General features: G+C 41.5%; 1 protein-coding gene across 4 annotated transcripts in view; it reads left to right on the forward strand.

Annotated features, from left to right (window-relative positions):
• The window catches only part of epb41a (erythrocyte membrane protein band 4.1a), a 46,724-nt gene that overhangs the window by 16,105 nt on the left and 11,329 nt on the right, over positions 1-19,290 (forward strand). For 2 of the 4 annotated variants that reach the window (XM_027020701.2, XM_027020703.2), the window contains exons 4-14: positions 62-166; positions 553-595; positions 687-762; positions 1,277-1,495; positions 1,739-1,826; positions 3,335-3,487; positions 4,249-4,346; positions 5,278-5,453; positions 12,440-12,690; positions 14,309-14,371; positions 17,004-17,171. In XM_027020701.2, coding sequence (XP_026876502.2) covers positions 62-166; positions 553-595; positions 687-762; positions 1,277-1,495; positions 1,739-1,826; positions 3,335-3,487; positions 4,249-4,346; positions 5,278-5,453; positions 12,440-12,690; positions 14,309-14,371; positions 17,004-17,171 — 1,440 coding nt within the window. Of the gene's footprint in view, positions 1-61; positions 167-552; positions 596-686; positions 763-1,276; positions 1,496-1,738; positions 1,827-3,334; positions 3,488-4,248; positions 4,347-5,277; positions 5,454-12,439; positions 12,691-12,961; positions 13,037-13,329; positions 13,369-14,308; positions 14,372-17,003; positions 17,172-17,968; positions 18,023-19,290 lie in introns of all 4 variants that reach the window. The other 2 variants (XM_027020704.2, XM_027020702.2) reach the window with 2 other exon arrangements.

A 19,290-nucleotide genomic window follows, 5' to 3' on the forward strand; every position in this document is an offset into this window, starting at 1 on the left:
TGTACACACTATTAGGAAAACTGAAACATTAAGTGAAAGCATTTAATGCATGTGTGGCCAGAAACATGCCAAAGGCCAGGAGCTGTTTGTGAAAGTGTGTGACCACCTGAACCTGCTGGAGAAGGATTACTATGGCCTCGCCATATGGGAGACACCAACCATTAAGGTACCTGGGTCTTATATCTGAGCATATTCATTCATTTAGAATTTGAGTTCAGTTCACACCAGTACTTGCTCTCTTCAGTTCGGTGTAGTTCCTTTTGTACAGAGCTATTCAAATTGCAGTATTCAAGATGCTACGGGTTTTCATCCTCTCATTACCTAGTGGTAAGGTGTGATGATGAGGAGGTCAACCATTAATTGTAACTGTCCAGTGATTACAAAATCCAGGACCAATTTAGGATGAATATCACTGCTGTTGTGCCAGCTCAGTAGTCACAGCAAATACATACTTTTTGTTGCCTTTTCACATCTAGGAGTTCTTTTCAGTAGATCTGATGGTTTCCAGATCTTATTGACTGAGTAGTTAACCTCTCCCTCTTTCATTTTTAGACATGGCTTGACTTCACAAAGGAGATCAGACGCCAAGTGCAAGGTGAACTTAATGACAAATCTATACAGCACATGCTAAATATAAGATACTTTTTAGTTTGAATTTAATTTTATGAATTATTTATGGTATTTAGGAGCCAGCTATGAGTTCACATTCAATGTGAAGTTCTATCCACCTGATCCAGCCCAGCTGTCTGAGGACATCACCAGGTAAACCCCTCTCTCTCTCTCTCTCTCTCTCTCTCTCTCTCTCTCTCTCTCTCTCTCTCTCTCTCTCTTTCTCTCTCTTTTCCTGTTATTCCTTTTTCCCTTTTACCAGGTGTCTCAACTAATCATATTTAATTCTTTCTTCATCTCTGCAAATGAAACACTTCAATTCTTTTTATCTATCCATCAATCATTCTAACCATCAGTATAGTTAGTATTGCATTTATCTATACCTCTCTCTCTCCATCCCTCCCTCTCTCTCTCTAATCTGTGGGTGTGGGGTATATTCATTAATATAATGGAGAACCTCTGTTATATGCCTCAATTTTTGCAGTTTTTATGTCCTGTAGAGCATGGCCTGTAGCACATAAGAGCATTGCTTTTAACATAATATAAAGCTAAAATGGCCATGTACTCAGAATTTTAATTTCATAATCTTGCAGCTTTGGCCTTTGCTTGTACCATATTCCTGTTTTTGCTTTTCCTACACCATCACACATTTTAACTTGCTCCCCAGGTACTACCTGTGTCTGCAGCTCCGTAAGGACATCCTGAGCATCCGGCTGCCCTGCTCCTTCGTCACACTGGCCCTGCTAGGCTCCTACGCACTGCAGTCGGAGCTGGGCGAGTACGACCCTGATGTGCATGGGTCAGACTATGCCAAAGAGCTCCGACTCATCCCCAACCAGACCAAAGAACTGGAGGACAAAGTCATGGAGCTCCATCGCACATACAGGTGAGAGAGCATACTATGTGAGTAGAATATAAACATATTACAGTGCTGTGTCTATAAGAATCCTGCATTGTTAATAAGGCTCCTTCTTCATCAAATGTATGTAAGTAAGCTTGGGAAATATATTTGTGGAGCTAAACACATCTGCAGTAAGCTGTTTTGTAAAATGTACTAAAATTGTTTTTTTAAGCTAAGATGTTTATTGTATGCGTTTATGAAGTTATATTACCCTTTGTGCATTTCCAGATCCATGAGTCCTGCTCAAGCTGACATGATGTTTCTGGAGAATGCCAAGAAGCTCTCTATGTACGGAGTGGACCTGCACCAGGCTAAGGTGCAATACAGATGATAAGCTCCTCCAGAATTTGCCTCTCTCTCTTTTTAGGTTTCCAGCTCTAATTTTAGAGGCTTTGATCACTCTAGCAGGCCCTTGCATGTGCAATGAATATTAATCATAGTGTGAATAGTATTAATAGTAACTACAATTTAAGCATAGAAAATCCGTTAGATGGTGTCAAACTCCCACATACGATGGCACAATTGACTCAGGATCACATGACTGTAGCAGAGAATGAATCCTTCTCTGTAAAATTAAAGGCAATTCTGTTATAACCACAGAAAAGGCATCATTTAGAAACAAGAACCTCTGTATGCTTTAGTGATGCTTGAGTACACTGTGCTAAAACACCATCACTCATACCCCTGTCTTGTCACTCAGATTTACTAGATGAAACCAGGTCAATCTGTTTGCATTAATCCATGGTTGAAATAAAATATAGACTTTATCCTCAAAGTAGTGGATGCCTCCTTGTGGTGAATTATCGTTACTGCAATTCCCACTTTTCATGGGGAGATAAAATGTGTTGCACAAAATAATCCTCACTGAAGAGTTTATCCGTAAATAATTATCCTGTAGTAGAGTTTTCCAGCATCCATCAAATATTACCTGGCTGTCAATACAATTATACACATGTTAAGATATTCCTTACATGTGCCAAGACATTAGGATTTACATAAAGGCCTAGCTAACCTTCGCCTTTTCGTACTTGCCATAACAATAGATAAACCACATTGGAACCACTCCCCCTCCAAGCCCACTTTGTAATAAGCTTATTTCACAGCTGATACTATAGTGGCTTCCCCAGTGTCTAGGGCCGTATCAAAGCCCACTGACACCATTAATGCATGCTCAATGTCACCGGTTCCACACAGTTAAGCTACAGTGTACTTATGAAGTACCCGGTGACTAAGGCCATATCAAGCCTGCTGTAATTCATCAAGCTCATGCCTGTAGCCAGCTATGAGATCACTGAGGTCCAGAATCACAATACTTTAGGGAACTTCCTGACAAAGAAGAAGAGTAAAAAACTAATGGAAGCCTGTATATACACACACACACACACACACTAAACACACTACAGACACACACCACTGAGAGTGTTTAGACTCACAGAGAGAGGGAAGGTTGTGAGCACACCTGCATTCACAGAATGTGTTTTTCTTGGTGGGGAGTGGGGACGAGGAGTCCGATTTGTTAAGCGCAAATAAGATGTTTCTTGTAAGCAGAAGCAGGTCTCTTTATGTGTATATCATGTTTAAATATTTGTGTGCAATTATGTGTATTTTTGACTAAACCTAATGCTCACAGCACACATATAAATATACTATGGTTTGTTTTGTGGCTAATAATACATTGTTGTTTTGAGGTTAATAATATATTTGCAGGCATAATTACTTAAGAAGCCATACATTATTATATCAGAATACAGAAGCCGAAATAACCACCAGACAATACTAATATTGAACAACAAAAACTGTTTCTTCCTCTGTTGTGTCTCTCAGGACTTGGATGGTGTTGATATCATGTTGGGCGTTTGCTCCAGTGGTCTTATGGTTTATAAAGACAAGTTGAGGATTAACCGTTTTCCATGGCCAAAAGTACTCAAAGTCTCCTACAAACGCAGCAGCTTTTTTATCAAGATACGGCCCTCTGAGGTACTGGAAGACACAAACACAACACACACACATACACACACAGCACACAGCTTACACATACACCTTACACACAGCACACAGCATGCACACAGCACACATCCTACATACAGTATGCACACAGCACACAGCTTACACACAGCACACAGCATGCACACAGCACACATCCTACATACAGTATGCACACAGCACACAGCTTACACACAGCACACAGCATGCACACAGCACGCATCTTACATACAGTATGCACACAGCACACAGCTTACACACAGCACACAGCACGCATCTTACATACAGTATGCACACAGCACGCATCTTACATACAGTATGCACACAGCACACAGCTTACACACAGCATGCACACAGCACGCATCTTACATACAGTATGCACACAGCACACACAGCACACAGCATGCACACAGCACGCATCCTACATACAGTATGCACACAGCACACAGCTTACACACAGCACACAGCATGCACACAGCACGCATCTTACATACAGTATGCACACAGCACACAGCTTACACACAGCACACAGCATGCACACAGCACGCATCTTACATACAGTATGCACACAGCACGCATCTTACATACAGTATGCACACAGCACACAGCTACACACAATATACATCTTACACACTGCACACAGCTTACACACAACATGACAGCAGATTATATCATTCTATCCTGAAGCTAGTCTCACTGGTGTCTGGTTTTGTTATGTTTCTCTTATTTATTTATCAAAATTATCTTTTTCATAGCTGGAACATTACGAGAGTGCTATTGGTTTCAAGCTGCCCAATTACAAAGCTGCCAAGAAACTTTGGAAAGTGTGTGTGGAACACCATACCTTTTTCAGGTGAGGAGTTTGCTAGTGGTCTTATTTTTTTAGTGTGCATCAAGTTTTTTTTACACTGTTGTCTTGCACTACTGAGTTTCATATGTATATTGCCAAAACAGAATTTTCTTTGGGCAAATTTAACAAGACAGTTATGCAAAATATAATTCTGTATTATATACATTAAAGCCTGGTTGACCAAAATAATACTTTTTTTTCCTCTAAACTATGATAAAACAGAAATTAATGTGTTCTAGCTTGCTGACAATAAAGGGTTGTTGATTTTGTCCTAGACCTTGATGATTTTATTATAGAAATTGATGGTTTTATCTTAGACATCGATGGCTTTTCTGTGCAGCTTAAAGCTACTATTAATCATCCCATTGAGAAGCTAGAACATGCCTTATAAATACCCTGTTGTAGTAACTATAGCTAGTTCAGAATATAGTAGCCCATATCCTTACCAGAAATAAAGGACATTACTTCAGTCTTACACTTGCTTGCTGTTAAATACCACACATATTTTAATGCTTTGCTTTGGCCAGTTCATTAAAACACTCACAATTAAAGACTTACCTTGGTATCTTGCTGACCTCCTGAAGCATCATAGCCTAGCCTGATGTTTCTGCTTCAGACCAGTTTGGAGCAATACCTTTTTCTTAGTTGTAACCTCTAATATCTCAACAGTACTGTTGTAGGAATGCAAGTTTTTAGATTCCAGTTCACAACAGCTCGAAATTTTGGGAACAAAATTTTAAAAAATGCTATATAGGTACTATGCTATAAAAGAACTACAGATTTTCCACTTTTCACTTATTGGCTAGATAACTTGCCTATCAGTTGTCCATATAGTGTGGACAGGATTGAGGGGCACAGCAAGACATGAACAGCTCTCCTATTAATGAATGAGTGTGACCCCCGATTAAGGATTATGGCCTTTTTTCCTTTCCAGATTGACATCTACCGAAGCTGCCACCACACCCAGAAAGTTCTTGGCTTTAGGCTCGAAATTCCGCTACAGTGGACGCACTCAGGCCCAAAGCCGCCAGGCCAGCTCGATGATTGACCGCCCTGCCCCCCACTTCCAACGCTCGGCCAGTAAAAGGGCTTCCCGCAGTTTAGATGGAGGTTTGTTTTCTGTATTATACTCTGTGTGTGTGTTTTAATGTTTTTCTTTCTTCCTTGTTTAATTTCAGATGGAAGTAAGACTAAATACTCCAAGTTTCAGTCTGTCATAGCAGAGGACGCAGATAATTGGTTCACTCCATTGAATCCTGGCCAGTCACTGAAACTGACCACTGTCATTTCATCTGTTTGTCTCTCTCTCTCTCTCTCTCTCTCTCTCTCTCTCTCTCTCTCTCTCTCTCTCTCTCTCTCTCTCTACCACCCTCCCAGCTCCCCTCTCTGTCCAGTCTTTTTAGTTTCAGCCCTCTTGAGGACTTTCTTGCTTATGTAACATCTGTATTTGGCCTAGAAACACATGGCATTCTTTTTTTCTTTTTTTCTGAGGTCTGTGAAAGCTAACTCTGGCCTTCTTGCTTTTGTTTCTTTGTGTCCTGCCCCAGTACCTGTGCTCATTTCATACTTAACCTCTACCTGAGATTACTGCCTCTTTTTTCAGGAGGAAGGGCCCAAAACCTGAATGTCCTTTCTGAACGTTCTTGTGAACTAGTTCAGGAACTCGGGTATTATCCCATGTTCTCTGGTACTCATGCCACTTTATCATGTTAATATTAACTATTATTGAGCTATTATTGTATCATGTCCAATTCATTTTTATCTGCATGGTCTCCCACACAGAAATGCTATCTTTTGTGATGCCACTGACATTAATTGTTCAGTGGCTTAACATACAGAGACAGAGACAAAAATAGAGAATGTGAATAGTTTGACACAAGTTTTGTAGCAGCTGGTGGGTTATCTGTCTTTGTCTTTATGCTTTAGTCATAGCCCCCTAATAATTGGTGACAAACTGTCATTTGATATAACTGATTCTCTTGTAAGGTCCTTTTGTGTGCGTAATTAGGATCTTAATGTTTATTTGCCTCAAGATTACCTTATTTGAATGTATAATTTAAAGAATGTGTTCCTGCTGAAACTGGTATGTTCTCATTATATTATTTTAAGCTTCTTGGAAGGGCAAACCAGCATGGTCTCAATATAAAAATGATCTGTTTATCTTACCACAGCTGCTTTCATTATTTAAAACACAGAGGATGTTGTTTACTCTTAGGTCCTCAGCTTTACTTCCTCCTGGCCTCTTCTGAGCTCTGAGTCTCACACCCTTACATGCACAATCAAACTTTCCAAGTTCACTGAGTGGGAATATGGTGCAAGTGCCTATGCTTATCCATGCTGAGCTGAAGTGGAGCGGAAGTCCCTTTTTTGCATGCAATCGTCGGACTGAAGTTATCTTCTCATAGGAAAGGATACGGGTGAACACTCACTTCAGGCAGGAGAGCACAAAACAGGAGACAGGGAAGAGGAGGCAACAGAAAGCCATGCTGCTTTCTCTTGCTGAACTGAAAAGATTTTCTCGTCTTTGATATGTCAGCTGTAAGTTTAAAATGAAAGGCTTAGGTCTAATATCTTAGCAGTAACTTTAAATCAGTGTCACTGGTTTTGTGAGTGTTGTCAGCAGAGTTGACAAGATGGTTCCTTGTTATCTCATTTAGCTCTTTTTTTGTTTCTTTTCCTAAGATCAACTCAGACAACAAGCTTGCATAGTCTCTTCTCAGCCCATAGTGTGAATAAACAGCTCTGTAAACTTTGAAATGATCTACTTTTATCTTAATTCAAAGACTCTGCACTTTTTCTCAACACCTTTAGTCCATTTTTCAGTCTCTGAATATTTTTTTTCTCTTAACAGTCCTCCCACCCAATCAGCACATGTTGGAGCTATGGGACATGAGTTTGGCCATGAAAACATTTTGATAAGCTGTTAAGATTTTGTCATACTTCTAGCCTCATTACATTTGGAACCTTCCACAACTACTTCATTGAACTGCAAAAAAATGAGGGGGTGTGTCCCAGTTGTTTACTATTCACTACTGCTATAAGGTATATACTATATACTGATCTTAATAGTATAGGGTTTGGCAGGGAATATTAACATACTACTCCGTTTGGTACTAACAGAATGTGATGCATTGCTATGCCAATATGCATCATTGCAAGCTGCAACTCGGTTACTTTCGATATGGGTATTACACCTAGAATAGTAATGCCTATAAACAAGTTAGAAACATTGTTTAAAAATATGGATAAGTTGGCTGAATGCAGATACCATCAGCTGCTAATTCTCTTGTTTACTTAGGCCAAACACTAGCTAAATTGCACAAATTAACATGCGGCTCAGACAGCTTTATTATATTTATAGTTTTATCAAATCTAAGTTGTAGTCACATATAAATACCCATTACCCTGACATGGTTACCACTCTCCCTTTTCTGTTTTGCAATCCATACTCACAAAACAACCTATTCTGAGTATACTTTGTGGATTTTTGAGTATACTCAACCTTGACACTTTTAACTATACAACAAAATACATTTCTCTTGGTTTATGTTAATCCTGTGGTGTAGAGTAACCATACACTTCTGCTGTTTTTTTCCCCCCCTGTATCTCCTGCATCAGGCATAAGGCCCAGGGAACCACTGTATTTTACTTTATCAAAGTCTTTGTCTGGAGGACCCCAGTATGACTCCCCGGCTTCAGACAACATCTTCCATGCCATGTCTTTATCCACTCACGTCATCTTCCATGCCATGTCTTTATCCACTCACGTCATCTTCCATGCCATGTCTTTATCCACTCACGTCATCTTCCATGCCATGTCTTTATCCACTCACGTCATCTTCCATGCCATCTCTTTATCCACTCACGTCATCTTCCATGCCATGTCTTTATCCACTCACAACAGAACAGAAAGCAGCATCTTATTTTCACTCCCTTTTGGCTGCACAGAGTACATAGACTAAAGGTCATACATTAAAATACCACACGTGTTAACGCTTTGCTTGAATAGGGAACTGCTTTCAAGGCTCACATGCTATAAGACAAAAACAAGAAATACACTGCCCTGCTTTTGCTTGAGTCCAGATCAGATCTGCAGGGAGCAAAACACTGGATAAGGCCCCATACCATGTTTCATTAATAGAGTAGAATTGTGCTTTTAGTTTATATACACATTTTTTTTAATCAGATAGGAGAAATTGCATTTCAATTCTTTGTTAAACAATGCAATTCCGTACTGATGCAGAAATCCCCCTAGAATAATACTTCTGTATGGGTTCATGAATACATTTATTTTATATTTAAATACCTCATGGACCTAACTTATTCATGTTGTCTATTCATGTTTAGTTGGCTCCAGGGTGTGGATAAGGGAAGCAGCCCGATACCCAAATGAAGACAATTCTGACAGAGCAACAGGGGTGTTATGTGATAGTGGTCCTTCACATTGCTCACACTTAGTTAAAACTGTTCATGGTACAAAATATTTTGGGGAAATAGAGGTAGCTTTTTTTTATTGATTCCCTTAGTGAAATTCCTATCTGCATTTAAATCATCCGGAGTGAATACATACATACACACCCACCCACCCACCCACACACATACCCAGAGCAGCAAGCAGCCACCTGCTGCAGTTCCTGCGGAGCAATTGGGGGTTAGATGCCTCGCTCAAGGGCAGTTCAACCATGGACATGGCTGGTGCAGGGGATCACACTGCCAGCCTTTCTGTCCCAGGCTCATTGCTCTAACCTTTAGGCCATGGTTGCCCCACTTCCCAAAAATACAGTATGAAGCAAATGATAAAAAACAGTGGTTTAGCTTTTTAAGCTTAATAACTTTTAGCAATCAGAAACAGGTTTTTTTTACAAGAGTGCTGACGCACACACAGAATTTGGTTGTTTGTAACTGTCAAGCAATATATATACATAACGTACAGATCAATGTACAGGACAACAATATAAAGTATAAATATAGCGTCAGTAGGTAGTAATAGCTATCAGTAATAGCTTTGTATGGAAGTGAAGTTGTGATGGAGCGCTATACAATGCATCATTGTAGTTGTGAGCAGTGTATTATGGCTCTCAGAGAAAAGAGAAGCAATGGCATAGCAGAAGGAACCAGTGAAGATGATGGCACAAGGAAAGAAACTGTTCCTGGGTCTACACGTTTTAGTATAAGGGTTCTGTAGCGTCTGCCTGAGGGGAGGAGTTGAAAAAAGTCGTGTCTGGGGTGTGAGGGATCTGTAATGATTTAGCCTGCCCATTTCCTGGTCCTGTCCTGTCCTTACTGTTCACTGCAGTGTGGTCCTGTCCTGTCCTTGCTGTTCACTTCAGTCTGGTCCTGTCCTGTCCTGTCCTTGTTGTTCACTGCAGTCTGGTCCTGTCCTGTCCTTGCTGTTCACTTCAGTCTGCTCCTGTCCTGTACTTACAGTTCACTGCAGTCTGTTCCCATCATGTTTAGTGGCTGATATGATCCTGACTGTGATGGATGTGCACTAGACAGATTCAAAGACTGCGGTGTAGAACTGACTCGACAGCTCCTTTCCCCAGCCTCACCTGCTGTTTCCTGTCTGTCAGGAAGCTGGTGATCCACTGACAGATGGTATCAAGCAAACACAAGATCAAAATGCAGCAACAAGTCAAAAACACTATCAACAACAATCTCTTCTCCAACAAGCCCTAAGCTGAGCCCTTCATCTCTTTCTCTTCCTTTTATATGGTCTTCTGCTCACTGGAAAACCTGGTACGGATAAGCATGGGGAATACTGGAGAGTCAGAGGCAAAACCTGGAACACTGGGAAGACAGACACACAGGTGGACATAACACTGTCAAGATGTTACGACATGTAGGGAAGTCCCATGTTGACTGTGTCATCCACTGACATCTTTGGCTGGCAGGCAAGCTGCAGAATGTCCAGCAGGTGACCTGTGACATTCTTCAGGTGGCTCAACACCAGTCGTTCAAAAGCCTTCATGACCACAAATGTCAAAGCAACAGGACTATAGTAATTCAGACGAGTGATGGAGGATTTCTTGAGGACCGGCATGATGTTGGAGCATTTGAAACAAGAGGAGACTTCACATATCTCCAGGGATCTGTTGAATATGTATGTGAAAATTGGAGCCAGTTGGTCAGTACATGTTTTAAGACAGGTAGGGAGACACCATCTGGACCTGGTGCTTTCCTGTTTTGTCTTTTTGTCTATGAAAGAGCCAGGACACAACCTCTTGAATACAGTCTGAGTGTCAGGTGGGGAGGGTAGGGGGCAGCCTGAGGTGTGGAGGGTGTCATTAACGTTGGACTAGTGTAAGTGGGGGTTGTAAGTTTGTCCCATTCAAACCTACAGAGGAAGACATTAAGGTCATAAGGCAGGATTGTATATGCCTTGGGGAGGTGGGGTGGCCTTCTGTAGCTTGTGATGTCATGTATTAGGGTTGTTTGCGGAAAACCTATTATTCCACTTTTCAGTGTAGCTTCTTTCAGTCACTGTCATCTCTTTCGTCAATTAGTTCCTGGGCTACTTGTACAGGGTTCTGTCTCCACTTCTGTAGGCATTCTCCTTGGCCTGGCAAAGTTGTCTTAGCCTGCCAGTGGACCATGGCTTATTATTATTGTGTGTGTGTGTGTGTGTGTGAGGTTTTGGTTGGCACACACAAGTCTTCACAAAAGCTGATGTAGGGTGTAGTGTAAGTCAGTTCGTCGAGGTTGCAAGTTGCAGCTTCAAAAACACCCGTTCAGGTTTGTCAAAACAGTCTTGCAGTTCCTGATTTGCCTCGCTTTGTGTCAATTTCTACACTGTTTTGAGCATAGTCATTGCAGATTTTGGTTTTTGCCTGCAGATTGGAATAAGATGAACCAAGCAGTGATTAGAATGATCTAAGGCTTCCATGGGGACAGGGTGATATGCATCTTTTAGACTTGTGTAGCAGTGATTCAGTGTATTATTATCTCTGGTGGGACAATTAATATGCTGTCTGTATTTTGGTAGCTCATGTTTTAATTTTGTCCCCAAGGATTATGAAAAGCTTTCACTTGATGAACAATGTCTCCAAGTTTAGGCTTCAGTATTTATTAAGTACTATACACCAGCCTTCATTGATAGGGCAGTGATAACTAAGTAGTTAAGGTACTTGATTAGTAACCAGAAGGTTGCTAGTTCAAGCCCTGCTGCCACTGTTGGCCCCCGAGCAAGACCCTTAACCCTCAATTGCATCAATTGTACTCAGTCATAATTGTATGTTGCTTTGGATAAAAGCATCAGCTGAATGATATAAATTCTGCTGCTTTCGTTTTCCCCGATAGCTTTTACACGATCAGCTCGGTATAGATTGAAGCCTGGCAGATGTAATCCACTGTCAGGGATGGATTTGTTGAGCTCAGGTTTCAGTGAAACAAAGGGCAGCCAAATGTGAAAAGACCTTGTTTGCCCTATTGAGGAGAAGCAGTTCATCCATTTTGTTGGGCAAGGAACAGTTTTGCCAGGTGAATCGATGGCAGTTCAGTTCAAAATCCCCACTGATCTAGCCTCACTAGTGCACTAGTTCGCCTCCCCCGTCGATATCGCCTCCATTTCCTGTATAGAGATGCTGATCCTCCGACTGATATCTCCAAGAAATTGTTTGGTTTTGTGAAGACTGGTGGAAAAATACCTTAGGTGGATTACCCGATTTTAATCAGTTTTTCTCTACTGAAATTGATCGGGATTGCATAACAGAACACACAGAGAATAAAGAAAAACAGAGTGCTAGAGAGTGTTGTGCTGAATTGTATTGTATTGTATTGTTGTACCCTGAAGCTAAATGCCATAACAAGTAAAATGTAAATGTAAATTGAATCATGAGGTGTCTAGTGATAGTGATCAGACACCATTTAAATATTTGATTTAAACACTTTTGGTAAATGATGGACCCAAACAGAGCTCTGGAAGATGAAAATCAATGTTGAAAAACTGCATGATCAAGAAGGCCTACACAAGTGGGGTCATTCAAAGAGCTTTGAATTACAGTGTGCTAGGCGATAACCACCCTAGTCATTTAAGAAATATAAAAAAGGCCTTTAACATGTTTTTCTCCTCTCTCTGTCCCACTACCTTTCTTCAGCAATGGTGTCAACCCCAGATAAGACGGCACGTCCTGTCAGCGCTCCGGTCATGTCCCCCATCTCCCCCAGCGATGTGGCTCCTTCCCCCGTGGTGACATCAGCGGCACGGCTGGAGCACAAGGATGCGGCCACGCCCACTAGTCGCCACTCTCGCTTGGGCGACAAGAAGGGCGAGGCAAAAACGGAGTGCCGTGTGACAGATGTCTCCAAAAAGCAGAGCACCAAACACGAGGGCACGCCTGAAATCAAGGTACTACGTATAGAAAACTTGTATATGAGCTATTACACCCCTGTACATGTTGATAGAGATCACATTATGTGCGCGTTGTGATTTATGTAAGAATTTTTACTGAATGGCTATTGACCAAGGGCTGTGAGAAAACTCCTTCAGTCACACAACATTCAGACCACGTCATGCTGTTAGTGAAAGGGCCAGTCTGTGCCCATCTCTGCTCGCTGTGGCAGCGGGCGCGAGTGTGCCCGTGAGTGTGCCCAGGGTGTGTTACTGTTTGCTGCAGCAGACGGTTGCCCGGCGCGAGAGGCGGCACCGTGGCGCCGCGGCCGAGACTGCCGCCAACGGGGAGAGAAAGAGCCAGGTGTGTGCACCAGGGTTTCAGCCACCTGCATGAAGCACATGCATGAACACGCTAGAACTGTACTGGAACCTGTAATGTATGCTTCACTGTTCAGATTGTGTAAAATCGTGCAGCCAGTAGGTTTCAGTTAATATGTTCACTTAACACAAAAATACTCATGTGGTTGTTTGATGCGTCAGGCCTTTAGATTGGGCAACATTAACCTCATCACGTCGTCTGACCTGAGTACCTTGGGTTAATAAGTGAGGGACTCTAATGTGGCTCTTTGTTCCCTCCTCCGGGGGCGTGGACAGTCCCCGCAACCGGATGCAGACATGGTGCGAATGCGGAAGGTTAGAACTCATTCCTACTTGGGTGTTCCAGCATGAGGAAGAAGCTGGCCTCCTTATCCTCACCCTCACTGCTCATCTTCCACTGTAAAAAAAAAAAAAAGAAAAGAAAAGAAAGGCAACCTGCCATTTTATTATTTTATTTCATCCTCCCCTCTGCCTGTGTGTCTGGCTCCGTTCATGCATGTATGAGAGCAGCGATACAAGCTGGCTCTGCATGGCTGCTGGATGCCGTTGTGTTCAGGTTGTGAGGATAAGCCACTGGGATCAAAGGTGTCGCTTTAGTTTATGAATTTGTTCTGTCGTTGAGGTTAAAGCACATGCTACCTTAGCTTACGTGCCGGTTTCTCCTTAATATAAATGTTTGACAACGTGAAATCATTTTCTGGGCTTTGGACAACACTGTATCAGTGTTGTTTAAAAAACATAAGACATGGGTCTAATTGTATTGGGGCTTTCTTTCATTTTCATATGAATTTGCAACATAGTTGTGATATTGCTGTTTTACTGAAATAATGCATATTATAATCGCCTCTATTATATACTCAATTAATAAACCATTAAATCTGCGTATGAGCAATGAGTGTCAAGAATTGATAATATGTAAGAAATGGAAACATTCCACCTTTCCATCACAGGGCATACCTTTTATTGAAAACAGACAAATGTTTAACCAACTCATGTACACACTATATGTCCAAACCCATCCCTTGGTCATCCAGACCCGTTGACCCCTCCACTCTGCTTTGCTGCACCTCTTGTAGTCCATTCACGTTTAATTTGGCACCAGAACTACATCTCCCATCTGCTCTGCACAGTGAATGTCACTGCAGGTCAAACAGTAAAAGTCACCTGATTTAAAACTGTGATTTCCGTTTATTTATTAATTTTTCTCTACACTGGGACACCACCAACTCTTCTTCTTCTTTTTTGTTTCTCACAGAAAAGAGCTAAGAAAATTGCGGGTGAAACTATTTATATCAGGCATAGCAATTTAATGTTGGAGGTTTGTATGAGGCATCTGGGGACTGTCCTTTGACTGTTTGCTGCTGCATGTCTTATTGCTTGTAAATGTTATGTTAAAATTTTTTTCTTGCATCAACTCTGTTCTCTTTTCAGTTCGTTTCAGCACAGCCTTCTTTCTTTTTCTTTCTTTCTTTCTTTCTTTCTTTCTTTCTTTCTTTCTTTCTTTCTTTTTCTTTCTTTCTTTCTTTCTTTCTTTCTTTCTTTCTTCTTACTTTAGTTTAATCCCAAACGTTTTGCATGCACTGTTTACTTCAGAAATTCCAATGCAAGTACTGGCTTCTCTTTGATTTAAATTTTACATTTTGATCTTGAATATCTTTTGGTTAACTACACGATTGGGAATGTTGTCTTTATATATATATATATATATATATATATATATATATATATATATATATATATATATATATATAATATTAATATATATTTTATATATATATATATATATATATACACACACACACACACACACACACACACACACACTGTCACAGGTAATAACATTTATTTTATATTTTGCTTAATTTCCATTGCTGAATCAAGCTGGTAGTTGGATCTTAACACATGTGTTTGCTTTCTTTTAAGAACTTCTTAAAAGGATTTGTTTTGTTGCGAGGTGTACTGATTTCCAAATACATTCTCCAGCCTGGGGATGTTTAGATTTCTGACCACAATCTCCAGAGAACATTTTCAACAGCACATTCTCCAGAACAGATTGTCCAGAACACACATTCTCCATATTTCCAAGCATATTCTCCTATGCCTGCAAAAGTATTTTCTCACTCAGCATACCTGAAGATCATTACCGTTTCTCCAATCCTGCTGGGCTGCGTAGGCAGCTGACTTTGTAAATATTCTGACATTTCCATGAGAGGAGAAAAATGTGCATATTTGTTCAGCTTATTATATTTTGACATGTAATATATTACAGATGCATACTATATGGACATCCTTCCCAATCATATGCTGTCTTAGTTACTAAGTGATTGAGAGACTTAATCAAAGCTGTTGCTATTTTCATTGTGAAATCAAATCGTGATCAGTGTTATACCTTCCTGGAGACCTTTAAACTAAAGACTGGGCAACAATAACCTCATCTTGATCACATGTCTGACCTGGCACCCTTTTGCTGTCATGTCTGCTTCTGTTAAAACATGAGCTTTCCATTGGTATTCATTCCTCACCCATCATGACTGTCATTGACTCTGTATTGCTGTAATGAAATCTGAGTGTGATCAAACCTAATATCCTCTAGCACATTGCTTGGAGAGTTTTTTTGTTGCTTAAATGAATGTCAGGGTTTTTTTGTTTGTTTTTTGACGAAAAACCACTTTAGAGTAATGTAGCTTTGATATATTTACTGAAGCATTTTTCAAGGTTTGTTGGATACATAAATGACATAAATACAGAAGTGTTGTCCTTAACAGTCATGCTGGATCGGACTCCCAAGCTTTGTGTGCATAAGGATTTTAACTCCATCCCTGCAAATGTGTACTCACAGCTTCTGAAACATTCATGTTCAGATCTGCTTCTGCCTCCACATCACAGGTCACCAGGTACATGGGGAACCTTTTGGATACAGAGGGGTAGTAGTTGAGAACCAGTCTGTTCCTGCAGCTACATCATAGGTCACCATAAATGGAGAACCTTTGATTGTGAACTTCTAATTGCCAGTAGGCCAGTAACCAAATAACCAATATCAGAGCCATTAGCTGCACTGGAGTTACATGGCTGTGTGTTAGAAAGCCTCAGTAATGGGCGCTATATATTTTAGCAATAATGTTACTAGAAAGCTGTTAGCAAAATGAATAAACCGAAGATAAGGCCCTGCATAGGACTCAAAGGGATATTTAAGATCTGGTGACATGTGAGGCAGTGTAGCAGAGGAGAGCTAGGCTCTCGTGTGAGTGTTTCATTGTCCTTCAGCGACCTGATGTCATTCTGTGGACCACTGGGGCATGTTTGGCCTCTCTCCAAATTTTTAGACAGCACTCTATTGAAGGAGCTGTTGTATTCAACAAAGGGGAAAGAGGATGAGTATAGCATTATAATGAATGAAGTAAAGAAATGGAGAGAGTGGTGCCTCGCTGGTGCATGGTTGATCTTGCCATATGCTTACTTCTCTTTGCGTGTGAAGAGCTTGTGAATTATTTGTGCAGTGGTGAGCAGCTCCTGTCCTGGAGAAGCATAGGGCAAAAAAGTTGAACACTAAATAATTAGCTGGACAGTTATCAGAATAACAGAGCAGGGAAGGCCTACAGCGCCTTGCTGACCCTTGAGGACAGGTGCTGCCCATTTTCTCACTAGACGTCCCATGGAATGTCGCTGCTTTTCAGAATGGATTAATCACGTTCATAGCACAGAAATAATGAAATGTCTCCTTTCTCATTCCTCCTTTCTCAAACTTCTCTGGCCCTACACTCTCAAAATCCTCCTTTGTTCTGTTCATTTCTTTCTATGCTATATTTCTATCCACTCACTCTTTTTGTCTGCAAATCTTCTCGTCCGTTCATTACCTTGTCCTGCCCCTCCCTTCTGTCTCTCTCTCTTCTCCTGCTTTGTATTTTTTTCCCTCCTCTGCCATCCCCTTCTTCTCTCTCTTTCTCTCTCAGGACCTGGATAAGACTCAGACAGAGATCATGCGTCACCACAGTAGCATCAGTGAACTGAAGCGCAGCTTCATGGAGTCTGTACCAGCACCGCGGCCCAGCGAGTGGGACAAGCGGCTGTCCACACATTCGCCCTTCCGCACGGCCAGCATCAACGGCCAGCCTGACGCGGTGAGTGCCCGATCAGGGCTCTGGCTCGAAGGTCATAAGTGAAGAAAACACCTTTATATTAGCTCTTAATGTGGTAATACATGAAGATGAAAGAGGTCATCCTGAATCCTTAGTTAAGGATATATGAGCTCACAATAATCTTTTATGTTCACGTCTGTGTATTGTTGTATAGTATCTATGTGGGGACTGAACAACTACTAAATAAGGAGCTGTATTAAATAAGGAGCTGTATTAAGTGCCCTTTATAAAGGCATCTGTGTATTAGAAGTTTAGGATGAGCATCAGAAATATGAATTGCTCTGAATGATTTAATCCACTTGGTGGCACTCTCATTATTGTGATCTTCATAAGAGCATCAGTCTGAAGTTCATAGGAAGGACAGTGAGTGTTGTAAATCTATTTCTGGAGCTTTCTAAGCAGAACTGTTAGACATTAAGCTTTTCCAAATGCTATTTTATTTACAAAGACATTCTCTCAGACTTTTTGTTTAGATATAGTGTCAGTGAAACTCTGGGACAAAAAAATTCTGTCTGCTGTGAGGGTTTTTTTGTCTTCTTTGAAATTACAAGCATCAAGTTCTCCTTTACAGTCAGAGCTTGTAATTGTGAAATACTTTTGTGACATTGTGATTCTAGCTGCTCATCGTAGTGTGTGAGAGTTTGATTTGGCTGACCTGTTGCAGAAATAGCCCCCAAATATGGATATATGTAACAAATACCATGGCTGTGTGATGACACTTTGAAAAATGTAAAAAAAAAATCTATAAAATGTGTGTGTGTGTGTGTGTATACATACAGGTGCAGAAGCCCACTCTTCCACCTGTACGCAGAGTGGTGAGTGGTGTATCAGAGGTAAAGGTACTCTTATTTGGTCTTTACTGGCCGGGCTGTGGCAAGCAATCAGAATGGACTGGCGTTTCTTTATGATGATAAAGAACGGTGCAAAACAATAGCACATCTGGTCGCTAGACGCTATGGCCATGGCAGAGTTAGAGCAGCAGCTGTCCTCAACACAGTGCCGCTGACCCTGCCCCTCCACTGCGAAACCTGCCCCTCTACTGCTGCCTCTGCTCTCTGAATGGCTGCTACCAGCTTACGTCTCTGTGCTTGATCTGCCAATCGCATGGCTGAGTTCACTCTGCATACCGAAGCTGCATGACCATGTGTTGTTATATTGTACACGAGAATCAAAGAAAAAGTCTTATTGAAGAAGTACAGAAAAGACAAAGAATCAACCGAAGATGACGAACTGACCCGTCCTCTCCGTGTCAACGTCATCTCACTGTCACCTTTCTATCTCCCCCCACACCCTCAATGACCGTCTTACTGTTTTGTGTTCTCTCAATCCTTTTCCGCCCTTCCGTCATTGTTCATTTTGTTCTTCTTTCCTCTTTGCTGGCCGTTCTCCTCTCAAAGTCCCGTTGTGGGTCCCAGACAAACCCTCCCCACCCTCGCTCACTTTTCTCTCCATCTCCGTTACCAATCTGCTCTCCAAACGCAGGGCTGCGTGGAGATCCTGAGAGAGGAGTTTGTTCTCCTGCTTCCTGGCCCTCCTCAGCAGAGGCTTGCTGCACCATGTGCCAGTCTCAAACCTGAGACACTGCACACGTCTGCGCACGCACGTCCAGTCACCTTCCACGTCTGCACACACACGCACTTAGTCACCTTACACGTGCAAAACGACGCACATCACTGGATCCATGGTTCTAGTTCTATTCTCACGACTCCTATAAAAGCACACAACTCTTATTGTAAATCAAGGGGCATACGTGCTGCGCTTGAGTGACTGCTATTATCATTATCAGGTATTTCAAGTTGTTTTCAAGTTTGGTGGCTCCCATGTTTGGCTGTCTTCAGAATCCAGCCATGACTCCTGGATGAATAGCAAGGATGCTGCATTAGTGATGTGGTTGAGCAGAAACCTGCAGTTTTTTATGGCATTTCTCTCCCTCAGTGACAGATGCTGCACTGCCAAATTGGGTTTGCACTAGTGTTTTACTGTATCTGCCAAATATAAATACCGGTTTTAGTCACGTTTTAGCCATGGAGCAAAAATCCATAAAAACCCTCCAGCTGAGCACCACTGTTGCTATAAGGCTTCAGAGTGTTCAGTCCTTTCT

This window comes from Electrophorus electricus, chromosome 4 (assembly GCF_013358815.1).
Source record: "Electrophorus electricus isolate fEleEle1 chromosome 4, fEleEle1.pri, whole genome shotgun sequence".
Classification (NCBI taxonomy): domain Eukaryota; kingdom Metazoa; phylum Chordata; class Actinopteri; order Gymnotiformes; family Gymnotidae; genus Electrophorus; species Electrophorus electricus.